At 39.3% G+C, this 24,464-nt stretch overlaps 2 protein-coding genes across 2 annotated transcripts; both read right to left on the bottom strand.

The window, feature by feature from the left end:
• Positions 1-12,668: 12,668 nt before the first annotated feature.
• On the bottom strand, positions 12,669-22,962 carry MKKS (MKKS centrosomal shuttling protein). The gene is made up of 4 exons (XM_032800146.2): positions 21,896-22,962; positions 18,908-19,083; positions 18,117-18,227; positions 12,669-17,215 (listed from the first exon to the last, which is right to left on the bottom strand). The coding sequence occupies exons 1-4, from the start codon at positions 22,884-22,886 to the stop codon at positions 16,775-16,777; spliced, it is 1,719 nt and encodes a 572-aa protein (XP_032656037.1). The 5' UTR covers positions 22,887-22,962; the 3' UTR covers positions 12,669-16,774.
• Positions 22,963-23,054: 92 nt separating this feature from the next.
• On the bottom strand, positions 23,055-23,284 carry LOC142046620 (uncharacterized). Its single transcript, XM_075064488.1, has one exon. The coding sequence runs from the start codon at positions 23,282-23,284 to the stop codon at positions 23,132-23,134; it is 153 nt and encodes a 50-aa protein (XP_074920589.1). The 3' UTR covers positions 23,055-23,131.
• Positions 23,285-24,464: the final 1,180 nt, after the last annotated feature.

The raw sequence follows: 24,464 nt of genomic DNA, 5'->3' as shown, positions 1-24,464 counted from the left end.
AGCCCCTTGTTAAGAACCCCAAAGTAGAGGGGAGGAGAGCGGGTTGTGGAGCACCCATAAGGAGACACATCTTGAAGAGCCACAGTTACTGCACAAGGTGAGTAACCCTTTCTTCTTCTTCAGGTTGCATCCCTATGGGTGCTTCACAGTCGGTGACTTTACAGTAGTTACCCGCAAGGCTTTGGAGTTGAGTGTAATATTGACGATGATATGGTGGAGCCAAACATGGCATCAGAAGCAGAGTCGTGGGTGATAGCATAATGTTCTGCAAAAGTATGAGCAGATGCCTAAGTTGCTGCTCTTCAGAATTCTGTGATGGGAACATTTTTGATGAAGGCTGCAGAAGTGGAAACAGATCTCATGGAATGAAGATTGCTGGAGGCTGAAGATTGCAGATACAATAGCAAGAGGTAATGAGGTTCGATATCCATCTGGAAGGTCTTTGTTTTGAGATTGAGGTTCCTTGAGATCTCTTTGCAATCGAAAGGAATAATTTAGGAGATTTGCTGAAGCTTTTTGTTCTATCCAAATAGAACGCCAAAGCTCTTTTGACGTCAAGTGTATGTAATATTGCTTCGCTCTTGTTATGGTGAGGCTTTGGGGAAAAGATTGGATGGTGAATACGTTGGTTTAGATGGAAGGCAGAGGATATTTGCAGGAGGAACTTTGGGTGTGGTCTCAGTGTGACCTTATCCCTAAAGAGAATTGTGAAGGCTGGGTGTGCCATTAGAACCCCTATTTTGCTGATTCTTCAAGCCGAGGTGATGCCTACTAGGAAGGCTGTCTTCACAGACAGATGCATGAGCAAGCATGTGGCAATGGGTTCAAAATGAGGCTTTTTAAGGCACTTGAGGACCAGGTTAAGGTCCTATGTTGGTGTAGGACATCTGATCTGTGCGAAGAGGTTGCCCATACCCTTCAGGAATCTTTTTGTTGTAGGATGAGTGAAAACAGAGTAGCTATCTATCTTATGATGAAAGGTGGTTATGGATGTGAGCTGTACCTTTATTGAATTTAGAGCTAATCCTAATCCGTAGAGTGGATGTAGGGGTAACGTGTTTTGAGTCTCACCAGATTTGGAATCTTTTCCATTTCTGCATATATATGTGTTGAGTTGTTGGTTTTTCTTCTGTGTAATAGTACCTCTTTCACATCCTCTGAACAGGACATCTCTGGATTTCAACCATCAAGGAGCCATGCCTTGAGTCAGAGGAGCTGTAAATTGGGATGGTGGCTCTGTCCAGCATTCTGAGCAAGGAGGTGAGGAAGGGACTGCAGAGTGATTGGCAGGCACATCGCTAACATGTTTGTCTTCGCCAGGTGGGAGTGAAGCGAATAACTTTTTTGTTCTTTCTTTTCTTGAGCAGGACCTTCAATGTGAGAGGAATTGGAGGAAAGGCATAAAGGAGACCTGTGTTCCAGTGACAGAGGAAGGTATCTCTTGGCAGATGATGCCCAAGTCTGGCTCTGGAGCAGTGCTGGGAGCATTTCTTGGTTTTGGTTGTGGCAAATAATTCAATTTTGGGGACTCGCCAATGTCAAAATATGTTGTGAAGAACAACAGGGTCCATTTCCCATTCCTGTTCCTGTGAAAATGTCCTGCTGAGGGTGTCTGCTGTGGTATTCTGCACACCATGCTTCATTTGAATGGTTTGCTATAGGTTACCCAACAGGTTTATCGGATCTTAAATTTAAAGCCATAAGAATAATGCAGAATCCCAAAGCGTAATGTCTGAATGTGTCAATTATTTCACAGATACCAACCCCCTTGCCTTTCTGCAGGACGGATGAATGTTATTCTGTTATGTCACCTGTTACTATTTCAAAAAAGGAATGTCTCCTATTCCGTCCCCTGCAGCCACCCTTCCCACCCCCCACAAATGGAGGAAGTCCAGAAACAGAATTTTTTTCTGGAATACAAACCAATAAAAAATTGAACTCCTTCCCCATTCTCCCCAATGCTTTATGTATTTCTCAACAAAGAGTATATTAATGGATATACTTTCTTAAAATAAATTTTATCTTGAGGATAAGCAAACATACTCCCTGCTACACTACTCTATCTACTGGAAGACTGGAGTGACATCTGCTGTTTACCATGCAGATCTAGGAACACTTTTTATTTTTCACTTAGCAGCCATTTTGATTGAACAGATCCTTATGGAACTGTAATTTTTTAACTCTTTTTATTCTGGAATCAAATGTTTCTGGTCCTCCTCCCAGAGTGCTGGGGTGTGTGTGTGTATGCACGTGTGCTCTGTTTTTTCCAGTGTGAAGCCTTCATTGAAAAGACTTGGTTTCGCTCTTGAGTACAAAAAATGTGTGTGTAGTTTTTGGTAATGGAATTGTTGAATAGGCTAAAAGATCTCGGTGCTGAAGGGAGCAGTTTGCATTCTACACGTCACTGAGGAAAATGTAGAATACATTTTCTGCCATCAAGCTTTAGGCTTGAACAAATTATTTTGGAAAGATAAAGCATGTGATCCTCAGAGCATGTCCACATTTATTCTTTTTAAATGTCTGTGTTGGTCTGGGGTTTCAACAGCCCACTTGTTGGCATTTACTGTTCTTGGTGCCGGAAAAATTTTTAATAGGCTTACAAGTCATAGCATTCTAAAGTTAGTAATTGTGTAAAGATAAAGGTTATAGGAACATCCTGTATTTCTTTGGCTTTCCTCTGTGCTTTGATATCACCTTCAATTAGAGATGTCCTGCATCTGGCTGTTACTATATTCACTGCTATCAAGCACAAACTAATAGGGGCAAATCCATTCCTTGCCTCTATGCTGGCAAACGGTCCCCAGGCAGTGGAACCTCTTACTGTACTTCCGTGTAAGGGTGCAGGGCAGCATGTACTGTGATAATCTTATTCAGGGATTAGCACCCATTGTGCTAAGTATTCTACCCCAAAGAGTTTACAACCTTAAATATATGGTGAGAGAGAACAAACAGGGAGATTGTGATTAGTGTCCTGAGCAGCGATGACAGCATACCAACTGCTGTTTATTAAATATTTATATTATTTATTATGATTGTACCTATAGGTTCCAATCAGACCAGGAGCACCACTGTGTTGGTTCCTGTATGCATGCAAAACAAGACCATCTCAATCCACAGAGGAAGATCAGGGGATGGGGATACACCATAAGAGCAAATGAATCTGATGAAAAATTGTCCCAGCTTTGTTACCTGCATTGTAGATTTTGGGGTTTAGGGGTGTGTGTGTGAAGGATGGGAAGGCAGAGGGAGGTAATAGAGGTGGAGAGGAAAGAACCATCATAGTTTGTCACCTGCCTAGCCATGATCATCAGGTTAGATTTTGGTAGACATTGTGGCAGAGTCTTAAGGAAGTGTCTGTTTAGATTTTATCTTTTAGCAGTGAGTTTCCCCACTCTTGCCTTTAGTAACTTTGCTTCTTCCTCTCCAGAAGAGTAAAAGACCTCTCAGGAAGAACTAGACTGTCACAGCTGATGACCATCAGTGACTCCCATGGACAGATATTGAAAATGCATGAAATGTTCTTTTCATTGCCAAACAATGAAATAAACACTTCCATTCCATATTAAACTGTTCAGAGCCAACAATCATGCACTGATTTGCGAGAAATGCCAATGCTAAATTAGAAACAGAGGGACAATAACACACAATGAAATTAAAGCAGCCAGCAAAGGCCTCAAACATGGGTAAGCTCTTGGGATTGACAGAGCTCATGGGCAGGGTGGGTGGAGAGAGAGCAAAGGCTGGATTTCACAGTGGTTTGGTAAGAAAATGCAGCACAATTTAGAAATAGCACTCCAGATGCTCTGAACCTAGACTACTTATCACTAGGACCACTCTATGCGAGGCTATGTATTTAATCAAGTGTGGCGTGGTTTTCGTTTTAGCTCTTGGGTATGAGACCAGTGTGTCACTGCCTATAAGGTTATTTTCTGGCACTGAAAAGCTCCTATTTGCTGATGAGGAAACAAGAAATAATTTGTGTAAGTGGTGGTAAAAGTCTTGAAATAAGTAAATCTATTTTAGAATTCAGCTGCTATTCCCTCTGAACAGACCTTATTTCTTGGTCTCAGTAGTAAAAGGAAATAAAAATTGTGTTTTTGTTTAAAGTGCTTCCTGTGACATTGTCTGACTTCCAGATGTGGATATTGATTTTCCTGAGATTGAAAAACAACAGTGAAGGGCTTGATGTAGCACTGTTTGCAATATGGCAGAGGCTACACTCTGCCCTTCAGCACAGCAAATAAAGGGCACAAGCAATCCTTTAAAGTTGAATTTGGGCGTTTTCTGGTTTGCACACATTCCCCTGTGTTTGTAATTCGCTTAGTCATGGTAATTTTAGCTCTGTATCTATACAAACAGGAACATTTTCAAATTACTTTTGAGTTGAAAAACAAGAACAAAGCAAAGCAAAGCCTTCTGAGTAACTATTGGCCTACTGACATATTTAGGCCAGATTCCCAGCTGGTATAAATCAGTGTAGCTGAATTGACTTCAAGGAGCTATCCCAGTTTACACCAGCTATGGATTTGGCCCATAGCAGATTTATGCAGAGCATTGACTCACTGAAAGTGACATGCAGTGCAGGCAGGATCAGTGATATTCCACTTACCTTTTTAAAGCAAAGTCCAGTCATGCACCCATAGGGCAGTTAGGGTGTACTTTTCTAGATGTGCACTGAGCATCTAATGCACTGAAGTAAATGTTAGTAGTCCCGATTTGGGCAAAGTGTTCACTAATGAACTGTTGCTGCAGTGTTAACAGGGGAAACAGAAAATATGAATATTTAGTAACCAAAAAGAACACTGGCTTTAAAAATCAAGCATACCTGGTGAAAGATTAGTAAATTTAAAGAACAATGACAACCTAATCTTCATGTTTTATCTGTAAGGCCCTACCAAATTCACAGTCCATTTTGGCCAATTTCATGGTCATAGGATTTTAAAAATCATAAATTTCATGATTTCAGCTATTTAAACCTGAACTTTCACAGTGTTATAATTGTAGGGGTCCTGACCCAAAAAGGAGTTGGGGATGGGGGTGTCGCGGTACTGCTACACTTGCTGCTGCTGGTGGTGGCGCTGCCTTCAGAGCTGGGCAGCTGGAGAGCTGCAGCTGCTGGCTGAGAGCCCAGCTCTGAAGGCAAAGCCGCCGCCACCAGCAGCAAGAGGTAAGGATGGCATGGTATGGTATTGCCACCCTTACTTCTGCAGTGCTGCTGGCAGGGCACTGCCTTCAGAAATGGGCACCTGGTCAACAGCCACCTCTCTCCGGCTGCCCAGCTCTGAAGGCAGTAGTGCAAAAGTAAGGGTAGCATGGTATGGTATTGCCACCTTTACTTCTGCGGTGTTGCTGGTGGGGTACTGCCTTCAGAGCTGGATGTCTGGCCAACAAACACTGCTCTCCGGCCACCCAGCTCTGAAGTCAGCGCAGAAGTAAGGGTGGCAATATCGCAACTCCCTAAAATCTTGTGACCCTTCTGCAACTCCATTTTGGGTCAAGACCCCCACTTTGAGAAACATTGGTCTCCCACAGGAAATCTGTGTAGTAAAGGGTAAAAGACCAGATGACCAGATTTCATGGTCTTTGAAGCATATTATATGGCCCTACCTGACTAGAAAACAATCTCTACTCTCAGATTAGATCAATTTGAGCCTACCGTAAACATGTAAATTCTGCCAAAATCCCACCAGCCAAATTACCATTTTACTTCAAGAATCCTAATTTGCAATTTTTGTTGCAGTGGGCCTAAAACTACAGCAAATGCTTAACACTTGATGTAGCGCTTTTCATCCATGATATATCAGTGTTTCTTAAAGAAGAGTATAATTAATCCAGTTTTACAGATGGACAATGAGGGGCAGAGAGACAAAATGACTTGCTTGAGGTCACACTACCTCAGTGGCAGAACCAGGTATAGAGATCAGGTAGTTTGAGTCCCAGTCCAAAACTAAAAGAAACATTTACTTACTGAGGTTCTTTGAGTCTGTGCACATCCAGTGTGCTGAAGTCAGAGATTTTTGCCTCACAGTAACATAGGCAGATGGTGCTCATGCCTTGTGGCTGTAGTCCTTCCTTTGGCAATATGAATTGGTGCCACCCTGATCCCTCTCAATTCCATCACCCTCAATGCCCATGACAAGCGACTCCTATACTGAGGGGACAAAGGGTGGGTCGTGGAATACACGTCTGCATCACATCTCAAAGAACTACACTTACAGTAAGTAACTCTTTGTCTCAGTAAGCAGGTGTTTGTCTGAGGGATTGGAACAAATGTGGTTGTATTTGGATTTCAACAATTCCTACCCCACCATCAACTTCAGCCTGGACCAGTCCACACAAGAAATCCACTTCCTGGATACTACAGTGCAAATAAGTGATGGTCACATAAACACCACCTTATAGCAGAAACCTATTGACCACTATACTTACCTACATGCCTCCAGCTTTCATTCAGACCACATCACATGATTCATTGTCTACAGCCAAACCCTAAGATACAACCGCATTTGCTTCAATCCCTCAGATAAAGAGAAACATCTATGAGATCTTTATCAAACATTCTTAAAACTACACTATCCACCTGGGGAAGTGAGGAAACAGATTGACAGAGTGAGATGGGTACCCAGAAGTCACCTACTATAGAACAGGCCCAACAAGAAAAATAACAGAACACCACTGGCCATCATATTCAGCTCCCAACTAAACCCTCTCCAGTACATCATCCACGATCTAGAGCCTATCCTCAAAAGCGATCCCTCACTCTCTCAGACCTTGGGAGGCAGGCCAGTCCTTGGTTACAAACAGCCTCCCAACCTGAAGCAAATACTCATCAGCACCATACCACAGAAACACTAACCCAGGGACCAATCCCTGTAACAAATCCTGTTGCCCACTTTGTCCCCATATCTACTCTAGTGACACCATCAGAGTACCCAACCACATGAGCCATACCATCAGAGATTCAGTCACCTGCACATTACTAATGTGATATATGCCATCGTGAGCCAGCAATGCCCCTCTGCCATGTACATTGGCCAAACCAGAGAGTCTCTACATAAAAGAATAAATGGACACAAATCAGACATCAAGAATGGTAACATACAAAAGCCAGTCAGAGAACACTTCAATCTCCCTGGACATTCAATAACAGATTTAAAAGTAGCCATTCTTCAACAAAAAAACATCAAAAATAGACTTCAAAGAGAAACTGCAGAGCTACAATTCAGTTTCAAATTTAACACCATTAATTTGGGCTTGAATAGGGACTGGGAGTGGCTGGCTCACTACGAAAGCAATTTTCCTTCTCTTGGTATTGACACCTCCTCATCAATTGTTGGGAGTGGACCACATCCACCCTGACTGAACTGGCCTTGTTAACACTGGTTCTCCACTTGTAAGGTAACTCCCTTCTGTATATTTATGCCTGCATCTGTAATTTTCACTACATGCATCTGAAGAAGTGGGTTTTTTACCCATGAAAGCTTATGCCCAAATAAATCTTTTAGTCTTTTAAGGTGCCACCAAACTCCTCATTGTTTTTGTGGATACAGACTAACATGGCTACCCCTCTGATAATTGATGGTACAGGGTTTTTGCCCTCCCTACTTGGTACCAGGAAAGGGTCAGAAGTACCCACACTATCTCATGTGACAGCACCGGCTCTGTCCCAGTCCACGCTTTTCCTGGCAGAAGCAGAAGAGCCACCCTGAGACTTGGAGAAGTCTCGACTGGTCTTATGAGACCTTCTCTTGGTGTTGGCAGGGAACGGCTCCTCCGCCTCTTCGGTGAGGTGCCTGCTTCAGAACAGGAGGCAGCAGCCCTCTCAGAGCCTGAAGGCGATCTTCATCCTGATCCAGTACTGAGGCCTTCATGGCCTGTTCGAGCAGGTGCTGCCTGAGGCAAAGGTCCCAAGTTGCTTGAGTCCTTTTCTTGAACTGTCTGCAGATTGAACAATGTGCCGCCTGATATAGCCAAGAGAAAAGCCACAGCCACAAGGTAAGAGCACTGCCTCTCTTCAGGTACTGCTAGGTAAAATCTCTGGCTCCAGCCTGCTGGGTGTGCACACACCTAAGTGGAATACATGTCAGCATCTACTCGAAGCAGAATGATTATTAGCGGTAGGTCTACTGAAAATAGAAATAATAGAAATGCTGAAGAACACTATGCTGCCCCATTGTCAGAACTTGTTCAGAATCCTTTGAACTCGGTCTGAAGTCTTATGTCTGGTCTCCATTTAAAGCTTAGGCTGACATAGTTATGGCTTGCAGGGGTCTGAAAAATCAACACTGACCTTAGATACACAGCTAGGTCAATGGAAGAATGCTTCTGTCAACCTAGCTACTGTCACTTAGGCAGGTGGAGTTCCTATAGCAATGAAAAAGCCTTAAGCTGCAGTCCTGCTCTGAAAATGACACCTTACTCAACAGACTTACTGCTTGTGTATATTCAGAGCCAGAGCTGCTGACACAAGTGATAAAAATACACTTGTACTGCTTTTTATTCCTATTAGCCCTGCAGTACCAACACAGCTGCAAAAGAGAGCTCGACTCTATTCCTTCTTATGTGTCATCAATAGGATTGTTTACTAAGCTTCAAATAAATTCCCTGAGAAATCTATTGAAGGCAATCTGTGGGCATGGCTTGAAGACAATGGGGTTGCACAGGTGTCACTAATTTAGCCTCCAGAAGCTTTATAATAGGTGATGAGGTGGAAGAAGAAAAAAAAACTCTGACCAAATGATTCTTAAGTATTTATCCAGTGTGGAATAGTCTCTGGATCAGAAAAAAAATTCTGTAGTCTAGTGGTTAAGCATCCAGCTGCAACACCTCTCTTCAAATCCTCCCCCTTGCCTGGGGTATCCCATGTCAAAGATGACTGCTCTAGTCACTGGGCTAAAAGTTAAAGGTGAGCACCAGCTTATTTCCCCATCCCTGTTTTGTGTTTAGCGATGCAGGCACCTAACTCACTCCTGCAAGAACCACTTAGGCCCCTAACTGGCCTGACTACAGGCAGCAGATTGCTTGTGGATTGCTAAACTTGAGACAGGTGCTCCCCTGCAGCCCAGATTTAGGTGCCTAACTGTGCGGGCTTAGCGCACACTCGTCATCAACACCTCCCATTGGCTATCTTAGGCAGCTCCCGGACTGGCAGGCTGGCTTCTGTGGATTGCATTCTAAGGTGCCTATCTTTCTGTATTCATTGTATAGGGAGTCTAGGTGCCTAACTCAGGCGCTGTGGATTGCATTGTTGTTCCCGTGACTTTGTCTAGGCACCTAAAAATTAGGCATTGTGACAGTGTTGCAATGCTTAAGTGAAGAGCCTAAGGTTATACAAGAACTCTGGGGCAGAGTAGTGAACTGACCATGCCCCAGACTAGTGCCTAAGCACTGGTCATCCTTTTCAATCAAGCACTGGCATATTAAGCTGGGGTGTTATTAACAGATTACTATTCATACATGAAACAGACTTTTAAAATGCTTGTACCTAGATCAAATCAAAGTCAGTTTTCACCAAGTCACCAAAAAGTACATCCAATCTTGTTATCTTCCAACACCAAAAACCTTCTATTGCCTCTTTCTGAGACACTGGAGATATTCCTAGAAACTCTCAGGCAACTCTATTTCTAGATCTTTTTTTTTTTTTTTTTTGCTACGTGGTCTAGGTACAATTTTCTAATCTATGAAGTTTAGAAATATACAAATGGCAAAAATTCTAAAAAAAAACCCAGATGTAATTCAATTGTTTTACAGTGCCTTTAAGTAGAATTTTTTTTTAGCATGATAAACAAGTACACAAGCAACAGTTTCTACTTTACTGAAAATTAAAGCAACTGTTATTTTAACAATACAGGCAGTCCTCGACTTTATGACATTCGCCTTATCACAAATGGCACTTACGACATTTCTGAATTGACAACCTGATTTGACTTACGATATTGGTTTTGACTTTACAATGCTTGGTCCCACAATGGAGTGGACTGCGGGACCGACGTTTCAGCTTACGATGCAATCTTCAGGAAACAATTGTATTGTAAGTCCGAGGACTGCCTGTATTAATTAAATTTCCAATTCTTGCATTGGATGGTAAGCTGTTACTGAAGGTACATATAGTAATTGTGGTACTATATGTTAGATGTTCTTCATTAACTGAAGTATTACCAGCAGTCTTTCTGTGCCTTAAGATATACTCCATCATTTGGCTTAATTAATCCTAATGTTTTCATAGCTTGCCTCGTATACTGTAGGATCAAGAGCTGAAAATCTTTGGACAAAAATAACTTAACACAGCCTCTCTTAACCCAAACAGCTTATGCGTTACAAATATTCAATTGATGTTTTATAATAGTGTAATAATTACTTCAAGTTAAACAGGGTAAGACACTTTAATAGTTTTCTCTATGCATCATTCCTTGTTTATGAAAACAATAACTAGATTACTTATGCTCATAGTGTTTAAAAAAGGCTGGGAAATTTTTTGTTTTCAAAATTGAGTTACACAAAGCAGATTGTCACCTTTTTTATCCAACATATATTCACCTGAAATCCAAAAGGAAAATACCAGAAGACAGACAATAGGCAGATTTGGCCACATGAGTAATTCAGCGCTAAAAAATGACAAAACCAACTTGTCCATGTGGCCGGAAAACTGCAGGGAGGGAAAAAAGAAAATGAATCTGAGCAGGAACTGTAATTCCCTGTTTGATCTTGGCTGCAAGCTGTAAATGAGCAAAGAAAAAGAGGTTTCTATCATTCAGGCTTAAGATCAAAACAAGGCAGCATAGTTTAAAGCTTTATTTAATCAAAAATTGGCATGTGCAGTCAAGGAATGAACTGAATAGTAAGTGAGATACTTACTTGCATCTTTGCTTAAGATGGTGTTAAAAACGTTGTTATTTATAAACTGTCTTGTTTTCTGTGGAACAGCCAGGTGCAACCATACAAAAGACCTCTTATTTCCTAAGTTAGTCTGTGATTTCTTTTGAAGTCTTCCCTTAATAAGTCCAGGTTAAATTTTTAAGCGTTTGCTACATGAACTAGTTCTATGCATTGAAAATTCTCTCACAGCAATTTAAAGAATCAGATAACACATATCGTATATGGCAAAAAGATCTTCTGAACAAAATATGAAAGTAAGAAGTGGGTCAACATGTCTGGTAACAAGTCTTAAGTATGAAGTTGAAAATTAGTAATACAGTAGTTTTATTTGACTGTGTAAAGCATATGGTGAAGCTGCAGAAATTCTATCTGATATGTATGCTCCTTGTTGAGCAACTCAATTTAATTTTCCCTACCAATCTGAATGGAGCTATCAAACTTTCTACTTTTACATAATACATGGGGGTACGTCAGACAATGTCATTTAACTTCAGTTTTCACTTATATTTAAAGGCACATTCAAGCTTACTGGAAGGACATGACTTTACTCTTCCTATTTTGCAATGTAATTCTTTCACCTACAAAAGATTTGGATAAGGTACATGAGACCTGCCTTCTATAGTGGGCTCTGCAACAGGCTTCATAAGTCACTTGGGCAAGTCACAATCTTTTTATGCCTCAGTCTTTTTCTATAATATGAGGATTATGTTGCCACCTCATTAGAGTACTGCGAGGATAAACTCACTGTTTCTAAAGCATTTTGAAATGTTTGGCTAGAAGGCACACAATGGATGCCCACTCTGAGGTACCACAAGGACTCCTCATTGTTTTTGCTGCTACAGACTAATATGGCTACCCTTCTGAAACCTGACATGCAAAACTGTAGTCTTCCTTTCAAATGAACATTTTTTTTAAAAAGTATGTATTTCCACTATAACAAAATGGCAGCAGAGCAGCCTCATTTAACCTATACAGCAAAACAGGTTGATTCAAGACTGTGAGAACTGAATGAGGTAGTCTGAGTGCCTGGATTAGGCCCATAAAGAGTTGGTTTCCTTTGTCTTCCCGTTACTTTCAGTTTTGAAGAATGATGTTAAAATTGCAGTTAGGAAAGTTTTGTACTAGTTGTAACAACACTGTATATACACCTCTACCCTGGTATAACGCAACCTGATATAACACGAATTTGGATATAACGCAGTAAAGCAGCGCTCTGGCAGATCAAAGCAAGTTCGATATAATATGGTTTCACCTATAACGCGGTAAGATTTTTTGGCTCCTGAGGACAGCGTTACATCGGGCTAGAGGTGTAGCAGCACTTTAGAAAAAGAAAAGAAAGAGGGGGGATCGGTGTTGGGAGGCAGTTGGAAGGTAGAGTCAGCATGAGATATTTTAGAAAAATAGATTCTGGGTGTGATGGGTTCCCCCTGGGGTGCCACCTGGAACGGGGGTACCACTGAGCCATACTCACTCACCAGCCTGGGCTCCCTTTACACTGTACTGCTGTGAGCAGCCTGCCAAGCTCTCTCCGAGACTCCAGCACACATATAAGTAGGGACAAACCCAGCTGCAGTACATACAGATGTATCAGCTCTGGCTGGGGAGGCTACAGTGAAGGAACTGCCCAGCTACTCAAGTGCACACCCCCCTCTGGAGTGTAAACCCCAAATTATACCATCTTGCACTGCACAGAGATCCATACAGTGGAAGCTCATGAAATTTGCCCCCTCTTTCAGTGTGGAGAAGGATATGCAATAGCTTTCTGCCCCAAGTTATGATTCCCACACACTGGCTTTAGACAAAGCAAAAATACATTTATTAACTACAACAGATAGATTTTAAGTGATTATAAGGGGTAGCAAACAGATCAAAGCAAATTACCTAGCAAACAAACAAAACACACAAACTAAGCTTAATATACTAAAGAGACTGGAAATGAGTAGCAAATTCTCACCCTTTATTTAATATTTCAAGCAGGCTGCAGAGATTCTTAAGGGGCCACCTGCACTTGTTTACAGCTTAAAAACCCCAGGTGTTCGATTCACAGGTTAAAAATCCCTTTAGCCTGGGTCCAGCACTTCTCCCCAGTTCAGTCCTTGTTCCTCAGGTGTTTCCAAGAGTCTCTTTTGGGCAGGGAATCAGTGAAGAATCACGATGATGTCACTCCCCTGCCTTAAATAGCTTTTGCATATGGCGGGAACCCTTTGTCTCAAAGCCTGGTTCCATGCCAGTCAGTGGAAAAACACTGAGATTCCAAGAAGGAATGCAGTACCAGGTGAGCTGGTTACATGTTCCTGTAGTGCCACAGCAACCATTGCTCGGAGGTTGTTTGTAGCATCTTCATCTTCCCAGGTGGGAAATAAGCTCCTTCTAAGACCTATTGTTTTTTCCCTAATGGTTCACAAACTTGAATGGGCCCTTCCCAGACAGTCATCTAGACTGACAGTCTTTTGCCTAGTGGGCGTTCCCCAGGTGTAAACATATTTGTGATACAGATACGTAGTCAATATTCCTAACTTCAGATACAAAAATTATACATGCATACAAACAAGATAATTATATTAATAAATCATAAACTTTCCAATGATATCTCACATGACCGATCTAGCATAAAATACATCAGAAGTATGCCATAATCATATCATAATAATATCACTGTGAAGAATATGGGGTACAGTGTCACACTGGGAATTTACATTTTTTAAAGTGTTTAGCAGGATTGTTTGGCTCCATGCTGCTTCTAGAGGGAATCTCCTTTGCAAGGGACAGGTAAATTTTTTTTAGCTATTTCAGAATTCCTTAAACAGAAAAAGGCCAATTTCTTCACATGAATAAAGCAAAGTTATTTTATGGTACTGTATTAATTTCTTGTACAGATCTCCTCCCTAACAAAGGGTACCCTTCACAGAAATAGCTGCAGAAGGGGGAGGAATTAAAAAATTAAAAACCACACAGGATTATGTTTGTTTCTCTAGTTCAGCCATCCTGGGTGAGAGAGGGTTTGTGGGGCTGCAGAGCCGGTAGAGATTCAGTATCACTGAGAATCATTCCCTAATCTTGTAGATCTCCAAACACAACTACTGTGCTCTGCTACTACTTCCCTCCCCATTGGCAGACCAGCTTCTGAACCACGCTCCTGTTGCCTCTTCACTGTGGCTGCATATTCTGACATCTCCTGGGGAGCAGCATTACCATGAAGTTGGGGTTTAATCTCAGAATGAAGGATTAAAAGAAACTCTGTGGGGGGAGAGGATGGGGGAGAAGGCGGAGATCCTTAGGTACTGCAAACTGTCATAGCTTTCTGGAGTTCTGACTGTTTTATACAAGCTGAGGATCTGCCCCATGATGTGGAACTGCTACTCCCCATTTCCATGTGTACCTGCTAATTTCTATTCACCTTTTAAACTTCCATCCATATAAATAGAGATAAATATGTACCTCAGTCTTTAAATTAGTTCAATGCACAAATAAACTGGAATTTGCTGGTCCAGGATCACCATGTTCCTAGATTATACTAGGATGCTACTTTAACCAACAAGGCTTTTCCTAAAAAGTACTGAATGGACAAGATTTATCATCTAAAACTCCAGAATAGACTTCTGTTTTTGCAGATAATAAAATTAGTACAAAAGTCCTGAAAACAAGTCATGGTGAAAGTCAGAAACTCCAAAAACATGTTTTTGATGACAAAAGATATTTATGAAAATAAATGAGAAGATGGCATATAATTAAAGAATATATTGAAAGAGCTGCACTAAATCCTAACCATGTGAATCCCATTATTATTAAGAACTGCACAGCTAAAACCCTCAACAACTTTGAAAGTTTACTGATGGGGTAGAACAAATAAATACACTAATCAGGGTTCCAAGTATTAAGTTTTATATAGGAAATCAAAATGATACAATGGATTGTTATATTGGTGACCTGCCTGTCTCTATATCATACATAGCACACTTAATAAACAGAAGCAAAGTATTGTTTAGTCCATACTTCATATTCATAACATTTTTCTATAACTGTACCAAACTAATTGCACAACATAGGTGTAACAGAATTTTTCACTGGATTGTAATAATGACTCTGCTAAGTAACAAGTACAAAGGCAAACTTCTGTTCATTATCTAACTGAAATAAAATAATAGACACTGACTATCACAGAGGAATCAAACTTTGTGCCACTAATTGTGCCTAAAAATATCTGGCATCTATGCAATCCCAGCACACATGCCTAAAAGTACCAGCTCCTGAGTTAGTCAGATGTGATGTTTTCATATTTGCTTTTTTGTATAACCTTTTACGTATTATATAACACCCATTGGTGTTTTTATGCAGGGGGCAAACTTTGAGCAGGGTGGTCAAACAGGTGGAGGCAGAGTAAGGAAGTGGCAGAAAGGTAAAATCAGGGACAGAGGATAGGAGCTGGGGTTAAAAAAGGGATAGAGGCACTGTTAGAGAGTGATAGAGGAGGACAACTGCAGATTATATAGAAGTAGAGAATATAAAATGGAGTGAGCAATCTGCAGTGTTTGCAGAAATAGGGTGTAAGTGGCAGAAGAACTCCTCCCCTTCTCCCCACCAGCCGAACAGCACATCTCAGCACCCACTTCTCAGGGCCAGCAGGGAGGGTAAGGCGTGGGGTGGGGGAGACATGGAGTAGTAAGGGCTATAAACTCCACTGAGAACTATATTTTTGTTAGTTCTCAGTAGAGTGTGTAGCTTGCTCAGTACAAAGAAAATGCAGCAGGGGTCCCATACAACATTCCTTCTACATTTGTTACAGAAATTGAAATGTATAAAGTGAATGAGATGGGAAGAAAAGTGGTAGTCTCATGATCAAGGCAGTTGAAAGTTGCACTGGATTCTATCCCTGCCTCAGCCACAAGAATTTCTATATGATGTTGGGCAAATCACTTAAACCATGCTTTTCAAAAATGGTCATAAATGTGTATTTTCTTGGAGCTTGATTTGAGACCCTGTAGTCTGATTTGCAGAAGTGCCGAGCACTCTCAGCTACAAGTGAAGTTAATGGAAGCTGTGTTTTTAACATATGAAGTGCTACACAATGCTAAGTATTTTGAAAAATCTGGCCTTAAGCACATCAAATTGGACACCCAAAATTATTGTGCCTCCCCCTCCATAAAATGGGGATACCAGCTCCTCATCTCGCAAGAGTATTACAAGAATAAAATTAATGTTTATGAAGCACTCAGATACTACAGAGAACAGAGCTATACAAAAGCTTATGAAGAAATTAATAATTCTGTCTTCAGAGCATGGTTTGAATAGCAGGAAGTAAATAAAATATGGGGTCACATGATGATATAACAAAATATTGAATAGCTGCTCACTCAGTCAGCACTGCCCATTCTGTGGACTGAATGAGTCAGGGGTCTTGTGGAAAAAGTACATGTGATTAGATAATTAAAGACTGAATCATACTGCATACACACAAAGAAACTGTATTAAGGTTGCACAGGCAACCTTAATTGTGGCACTTCCTAACTTTTGAGTGCTTTATTTTACAACCTTCCTCTTCCTTTAATGTAGTTGTGCGTGTGTGTAGTAACACATATTTGCATATATAGTTTGAATGGATAGAATACATTATAGTCTGAATTCTCAATCACATGTTACTAAAATTTGGTTATGTCTGAGTGCACACTAGACTATTAATGTTTAATTTTTCTAACAAAATGTTAAATATGATTGCAAATGTCTATGACAACTAAAGTGGAGTAGGAATCAGACAAGTAGCTTTATGAGCAACTATGCTTGACATTAAAATTCTGTTTACAGACTCTGCTCCTGCATAGTAGTCTCTTAGTATATTATTTATGTTGCTTTGGAACTTTTTCAAATAAATATGAAGTTCAAAATAATGGAGATAAAAACGAAACTAATTTTGATCTTCAACTATATATGACAAATCCAAAATCAGATTGGCTGTCTCCACTGCTACTTGCAGACCACTACATTTTGCAGTAAAACAGTCCAGTACAAGATGGTCAGTGGAGTTTATAGAAGGCTCATTAGAGCAGCTTTGTGGAGCAAAAGGGATATATTGGCTTCGTAAAACTGTCCAATTGAGATTTCGCTGGTTATTGTAAATCCCACAACCACACTTCAAAACTAAATCTGACCAGTTACAGTCAGAGGGAAAACCTGATTGAACAGACCAAAAATGTCCATAAACCATATCAGTAAGAATTTCACCATCATCATGCTCCAGGCAGCAAGCTACACACTCCAGGGAGCGGCAAAAGGCATCAGCAACCAACTGGTATTGTGTCCGAGAACAATCTATGGCTTTCAAAACACTAGTAGGGAGGGTAAAACTCTAAAAAGATAAAATAATAAAAATCATTAGACAACTGTAAATGTGTATACTTTGCACAAACTGGAAAACAAACCAGTAAACATCTTATTTATTATTGAGCACACACAAAATAGTCTCCCATCAAACTACTGGATAACAGCTTTGCTGTTTTTAATAAAAGCAATTTTCCCTCTCTTGGTATTGACACCTCCTCATCAATTACTGGGAGCGGACTACATCTACCCTGACTAAATTGGTCTTCAACACTGGTTCTCCACTTGTAAGGTAACTCCCTTCTCTTCATGTGCCAATATATATTTATGTCTCTATTTGTAATTTTCACTCCAGGCATCTGAAGAAGTGGGTTTTTTACCCACGAAAGCTTATGCCCAAATAAATCTGTTAGTCTTTAAGGTGCCACCGGACTCCTTGTTGTTTTTGTTTTTAACAAGTAGTCCAAGTTAACATTTGTACCCGAGGAAAAATTATTAATGTGATGACAAAATTCAAGTATCAAAGGTTTCCCACAAGTAAAATCAAAGCCAAAAAAGTCTTATCCTTATTAGCATTCAAGACAAAATAATTCTATACACTTCTTGTTTTCAATTAAATATTATAGGAATAAAGTGAATGAATTTTTGCTATGGTAAATGGAAATCTGAAGACCTGTTAAAGAATACAAATGCAATATTTCTTTTGCAATAAGTCCTGAGGCAGATATTTATCAGCACATTAAAATCTCATACAATTTCATTTTATATTAGTCATTCTTTGGATAATAAAATACAACACTTTATGTCAACTGAATCTGCTAAGGACAAATGAGATGTTTCAACTCTGTTCGTAATCCGATATAAACTAAATTCCTTGTCATCCCAAGTGAATTAAGCAGCTTTAAATATCCTCTCAAGGCCTTACATACCTTGTGTCTTATATATGAGGCCAAATGAGTTTCTGTGCAGCCACCTCCTAACAGTGCCAATGGTTGCTTGATCGTTAGTTGTAAGACATGTTCTGCAGTTTGACACGCAAGCTGAAGAGCAAGAAAAAATTGTCATTGCATATATCACTAAAGCAGAAAAAAAATCTTGTTTTAAAAAGGTTTAAACATTTTACTTTTTAGGATATACTTTTAAAGTGCAGTTCTTCTCTAAGAAGTGTAAATGTACAGATGGCATTCACTTACTCACAGATCTGCTCTGGGTGATTTCAGTATCATAGCTGCTTACAGAGTGAACAAAAGCTTTTGGTATTCATGCTGCTTAACACTGCAGATCACAGCCAAGAGTGCTGGGTTCTGTTCCTCATTTTGCATAATCAAAATTATTTACTAAGTTTCAATCAGTTACAAACATGGAGCCCCATGTCAGCATAGAACCACCCTTTAACTATCTAAATTATTCAAGTGTGAGTGTTGCCAAGTGAAGGGTCAGCAGTAACCCTGAAACTTTCCTCACACAACTGAGAAAAAGTGAAATAACATCCTCCATTTCTTTCCACAGGGGTGGCCTCTAAAAAGGGGGAGAAATAACTATGTGCAAAATGGTGTGGAAAAAATTCGTTGTTTCTGAGATGGGTTGGTGATCAAGGAAAAGTCTTCTGGTTATAGTGACTGAAACTGTTAATAAACCTTTCCTCGCACAATCCTCTCCCAACCTTCTCTCTCCAGATGAGCATGCATTTTTATTAGATATTTTGAAAAACTTTGCCTACCTTCAGCTCATCCCATGCCATTTCATTTCTGTTACAGAGTATCAAGCTGCAGACAAGTGTGTCATTAGGAACTAGATGCAAGAAATGTTTTGAAACAAAACTCTCGGTGCGCAAGTCCTTCAGACTGCCATAACAAGTAGGAGATACAGAATGTAGGGCAGCAATGGGCTGTGAACCTGTACAATTAAGAAAAAGCAAAGAACAGCATCTATTATCTTATCAGAATAGCTGTCTACTGTGTTTTGTAGAACATGGACTGAAAGGTTGTTTTGCTTGTATTTTAAAGTTACAAATGCTTTTCAAGACATATTCATGTAAATTTTCAAACTATGATGGAAGTCATGCAGACACAAACCAGTACAGTGCTTTGAAAATATAGCTTCTGGTACTAGTTCATTGTAAAAGTAGGAATTTTATTTAGATTAGGCAATTTAAAAAGTCTGCATCTGTAAGCAATGTTTACCATGGGACTCTAGCCCTGAGTGCTGTAAGCAGCATCCATGTGTCAGCTGTAGAACTGGCCAGAAAAGGTTTCCATTAATGCTTGAAAAATCTGGTTTCCAATCAGCTGTGGCCATACGCTGCTAGTCTCGCTGGTGACATGTCTTGCTCAGCTTGGTAAAGTAGATCGAAAAGACTGGAGAAAAAAGAATTTCTGCTGCACAAAATGGCAAGCAAAGAGATTTAAGATTATAACACTGAACTTCTTAGTTTTCAAACTTTTAATTAAAACTTTATAAATATTGTATTTAAAGAGAAAAAATGATTAGCCTTAACTTGACTTTATCAAAGTTGTCTGGGAATATAATTTTTTCTGAATCTTCACTTCTCTTTTTTTTGCAAATAGAAATAATTTTAAATCTTTTTCCTCATTAAAGGTTTCATCTTTATGATAGTCATATATTTCATTCTCTTAAAAGATCCAATGACTTGCCCTCTTGAGGTTTTTGTATGTTGGAAAGTTCTAACAGAATAGCTGAACCAATTTCAGTGAAAAACTCAAGAACTGCCAAGATACAATCTGGCTGCCGCAGAGATTAAAAGAAAACAGGAACTCAAATTACAATATATGCACATGAACTACGACTTAACTGGGATAGTAGTTTAAATGTGTTGGACCTATTAAATAGGTATAGTATCAGAGGGGTAGCCGTGTTAGTCTGGACGAAGTGGGTATTCACCCACGAAAGCTCATGCTCCAAAACATTTGTTAGTCTATAAGGTGCCACAGGATTCTCTGCTGCTTAAATAGGTATAAACTTTTTTGTAAAACAAATGACATTTGACTTAAAATAATGAAAGCTTTACTTTAGGCATTTTCCCACTGTAACTTTGTGCCTTCTGGCTCACTATTACCAGATTATGGCTCTTCATAACAGGATCCCTATTTAATTCTTTATGAATAGTGGCACAGAAATATTGGGCCCAAATCTGACCTAGCCTAAAGTTGTTATAACTTAGTGAAGGAAGCTTCTAGACTGATGCCGACACTAGAGATGAGTATATTACAAGTACCTAGATGTTTAAACTGATGAGGAAAGCCATCATTTTGTATAACATCAAAAACATCTGCTCAGTAGCACCAGATAACCACTATGCTTGGTATGCAAATTTTTGGAATTTGATTAACTAAAAACAGAGGGAGAAGATGTTTGATGTGAAAAATGTGAAGATATTATTTTCAATCTTGACTATAGTAATGGAGTGTATTTGGCAATGCCATTTTTACATTAATTTAAGTCTTATCTCCTGAGATTGTCCTATTTTTAGCCAGGAAAACAGCTACTGGTTCACAACAGCAAAGGAACACCAGAAATCTTAAAAGTTAATGAGTAATAAGAGCACAGCTCTTACAGTATCTAGCAAAACAGAAAGAATTTGGGTTCTGTCTGTAACTTTTTCCAATCACTGGTTCAGGATTAAAGTACTCTGAAAGTTAACTAATCCTGAAAAAGTCTGCAATTGTTTGAAAGCTTTTCTAAGGATGGCAAGTTCTGACATATTAGACCCTAATCATATAATTCTTAAGTTCCTTCTTCCCCATCCTTGAACACACACATCCACACCTCAATTCTACTCACAACTCTGACATTATAGCAGCTGAATTTAAGGTTTTACCATCTGAAGCTATGTCCTATATTTTCAAATAGTACTGTATAAATGTACAGCAGTGTTTTCTACCTGTAACTATTATCACAGCTATCACGACACTAAACTTTTGAAACCTGAAGCGGACAGGAAAGGAAAATAGTAATTGGAATGTCATTTTGTGATCTGAAATCACCACCACAAATGACTAGGAGCAATTTCTATACATATATTTAGACAGATGAGATTCTTCTCTCTTTTCACCAGCAAACCTCACCATTTCTAGTCTTGGTATTTCACAAAACATACTTAACTATTGTAACCATCTAGCCAAGCTTTATTAGTACTGGTTCAGGAATGATTAGCACATCTTGGATCATGAGCAGTACAACTTTTATTTCCTTGATAAGGACATTACTTGCCAGTGGAATTTTTTTTTAAGTGGTCTCTATTTTACAGTATAATATGAGCTAAACATCAAGAGTTTATAACAATTAAATCCTCCATTATCATTTAATGTTATATAAACACAGGGCTTAGAGCTTGAGTCTATCTGCTCTAGGTAACAGAGTGGGTAATTGTCTTGTAAATGTCAGTTATTGTGCTTGTGTAGCACGCAGTAATGACTTTTATGAAACGATTTATAGGATATGGCCACATATGTAAAGGCAGGATCAAGATCTCTTTGCCAGAGTTTGAAATAAAGATGTATATCATGAGATTCTAGTTTGTTGGATTTCAAACAGCACACTATTTAATCTTAACAAATTTAAGATACATAAGATACAACGGCTACATCCATCTCAGATAGAGGAAAGATGGATTATCTTACTTTGTAACATTTCTATGTTCCCTTTGAGACTAATGTTATGGATGCCATGTACAAAGTTCATTTGTTACCTGTCATTTGACTCAGGGGCTCCATCATAGATACTCCAACTCTGTCTATAGTGATGACACAGTGCTCTTTCAGGTACTGTTTCAAAGATGGGTGGATAACTTTCTGGCACACTACAAGGCCTACTTGGTCATTAACCAACTGCTTTCCTAAATTAAGCAACTGATCCAATACTGCTACTTCTAGAGAAATTCCATGATGGACAATTACAGTTCCTTCTCCAATATTGGAAAGATCTCCTGACATAGAGATACAGAAGAGTGCCATCTTGATAGCGCTTGAAGAAACTCTTTTGACAGGAAATGTTCTTGCGAATTGAAATTCTGGTATGTCTATTAGTAGTCCAGGAAATACAGTAGAATCCATAACTCTTTTGCCTTTCACAGGAATAATTACACACTTTCCTAAAACAACATTAGTTTCAATGGTATGCGGAATTGTAAGCAAAAAGGCCTTTAAAACCAATGTGCTGAGGTGATTGGCTTCTGTTTTGTTAAGCATGCAGGCAGGTTTGCTTGCTAATATGCTTCGTACCAATGAGAGAAGAGTCTTAATACTGTCAAAATCCACCGAAACTCGGCAACCACAGGCCTCAGACTTGAGATAGTCAGTACATAAGCTCAAAAGATGTCTACTTATTTTAGTGACAGTACAGGCTGCAAAATTTATTCTTTGAAAATGTTCAACCAAGCTGCAACAAAGAATGGCTGTAAATAAGCCACAGTCGCTGAAGCGTGATATATGATTCTGTACAGAGGCTGTCAGAACCTTCAATGCTGGATGGGTGATAGAAAGGCCACCAAGCAAGGCAGAAGATTGTGAAGTTGTGCGAACATAGCCTCCCATACCATTGTGGAGCTGTTTGAGTCTACCAGTAGGGCCATAGCAAGACTTTACTATTCCACTTAACACAGACAGAGAGAAACTAACTCTCTCTTTAGTTAGAGGGTCATTAGTACACAATGAAGGCTTTTTAGCTTCAATGCGAGACATCTTCAAGACAAGATTTTCATTCTGAGCAGCAAAATTTCAAGTTTATTCCATTTTCCTTGAATCCATAAATTATAGATGTTTTAATCTACAGAAGTATTTTATTACTCTTTGTAACCAAGCACATTATAAAAGAGAAACCTTGTATACAGAATGACAACTTTGTCCACGTAGCTGTTCATAGTTTAATATTTAACAAATTATACAACTATAAGTGATAAATTAATATGTGATTGCAGAAAATTACTTCATTCTCCAAGATCCTTTTGCTTAATTTCCAAGGCTGATTTAGCAGAGTTCTTTGCAGCTCTTTGTATAAAATATGTACAAAGATGGACTCCCAGAAATGAAAGTCCTGCCACAAGCAGCCAGTTCTTTTTAATCCAGCTAGTTTTTCTCATCTTTTCTTTTGGTGGTAAGATTACAGATGCAAACTTTCAAGGTTAATTATACCTACAATAAAGAAGTAACAGGATATTAGTATAACCTTGTATACAACAATATTGTATAATGATTTCAACTGTCTCTGAGAAATCAGATTGTATCTATGTCAATAGTCAATAACTGAGCAAATCAGCATTGATTTAAGGCAAGACCACTAATTTAGCACCTTTATTCTTCCCCAAACACAGTGTGTTTGCGTGCACACACAAACACTTAACTGTAGTACTTTTTAATAGAGCTGTCAACATGTACTAGGTCATCATCCAAGACTGCTATAACATGAAATATATGGCAGAATGCGGGTAAAACAGAGCAGGGGACACACAATTCTCCCCCAAGGAGTTCAGTCACAAATTTAATTAATACTTTTTTAATGAGCGTCATCGACTTGGAAGCATGTCCTCTGCAATGGTGGCCAAAGCATTAAGGGGCATACGAATGTTTAGCATATCTAGTATGTAAATACCTCGCAATGCCAGCTCACTTTCTGGAGACATTGTGAATACAAAGAGGGCAGCATTATCTCCTGTAAATGTAAACAAACTTGTTTGTCTTAGCAACTGGCTGAACAAGAAGTAGGACTGAGTGCACTTGCAGGCTCTGAAGTTTTACATTGTTTTGTTTTTGAGTGCAGTTATGTAACAAAAAAAATTCTACATTTGTAAGTTGCACTTTCATGATAAAGAGACTGCTCTACAGTACTTGTATGAGGTGAACTGAAAAACACTATTTTTTGTGGTTATCACTTTTACAGTGCAAATATTTATTATATATACTTTAATTTCAATTACAACACAGAATACAATATATATGAAAATATAGAAAAACATCCAAAATATTCAATAAATTTCAATTCGTATTCTATTGTTTACCTGTGCAATTAAAACTGCGATTCATTTTTTTAATCACAATTAATTTGAGTTAATCGCGAGTTAACTTCAATTAATAGAAAGCCCTACTTTTTAACTAAGATGAGAAAACCTGCTACAGTTAAATATAGTGTGGGAAGGCACTGCTCAAATACTTAGGCATTTCTGCCAGTTAACCTCTGCAGTGATGACTTGTAATATGCATGCTATTTTAACCCAAGTCTTCAAAGAGGAGGCCCTTACCAACTATAACAGATCATGTGAAAAT

Source organism: Chelonoidis abingdonii, chromosome 3 (genome assembly GCF_003597395.2).
Source record: "Chelonoidis abingdonii isolate Lonesome George chromosome 3, CheloAbing_2.0, whole genome shotgun sequence".
NCBI lineage: Eukaryota > Metazoa > Chordata > Testudines > Testudinidae > Chelonoidis > Chelonoidis abingdonii.
Note: the sequence above shows the minus strand (reverse complement) of the source record. Positions and strands in the feature narration are given on the sequence as shown.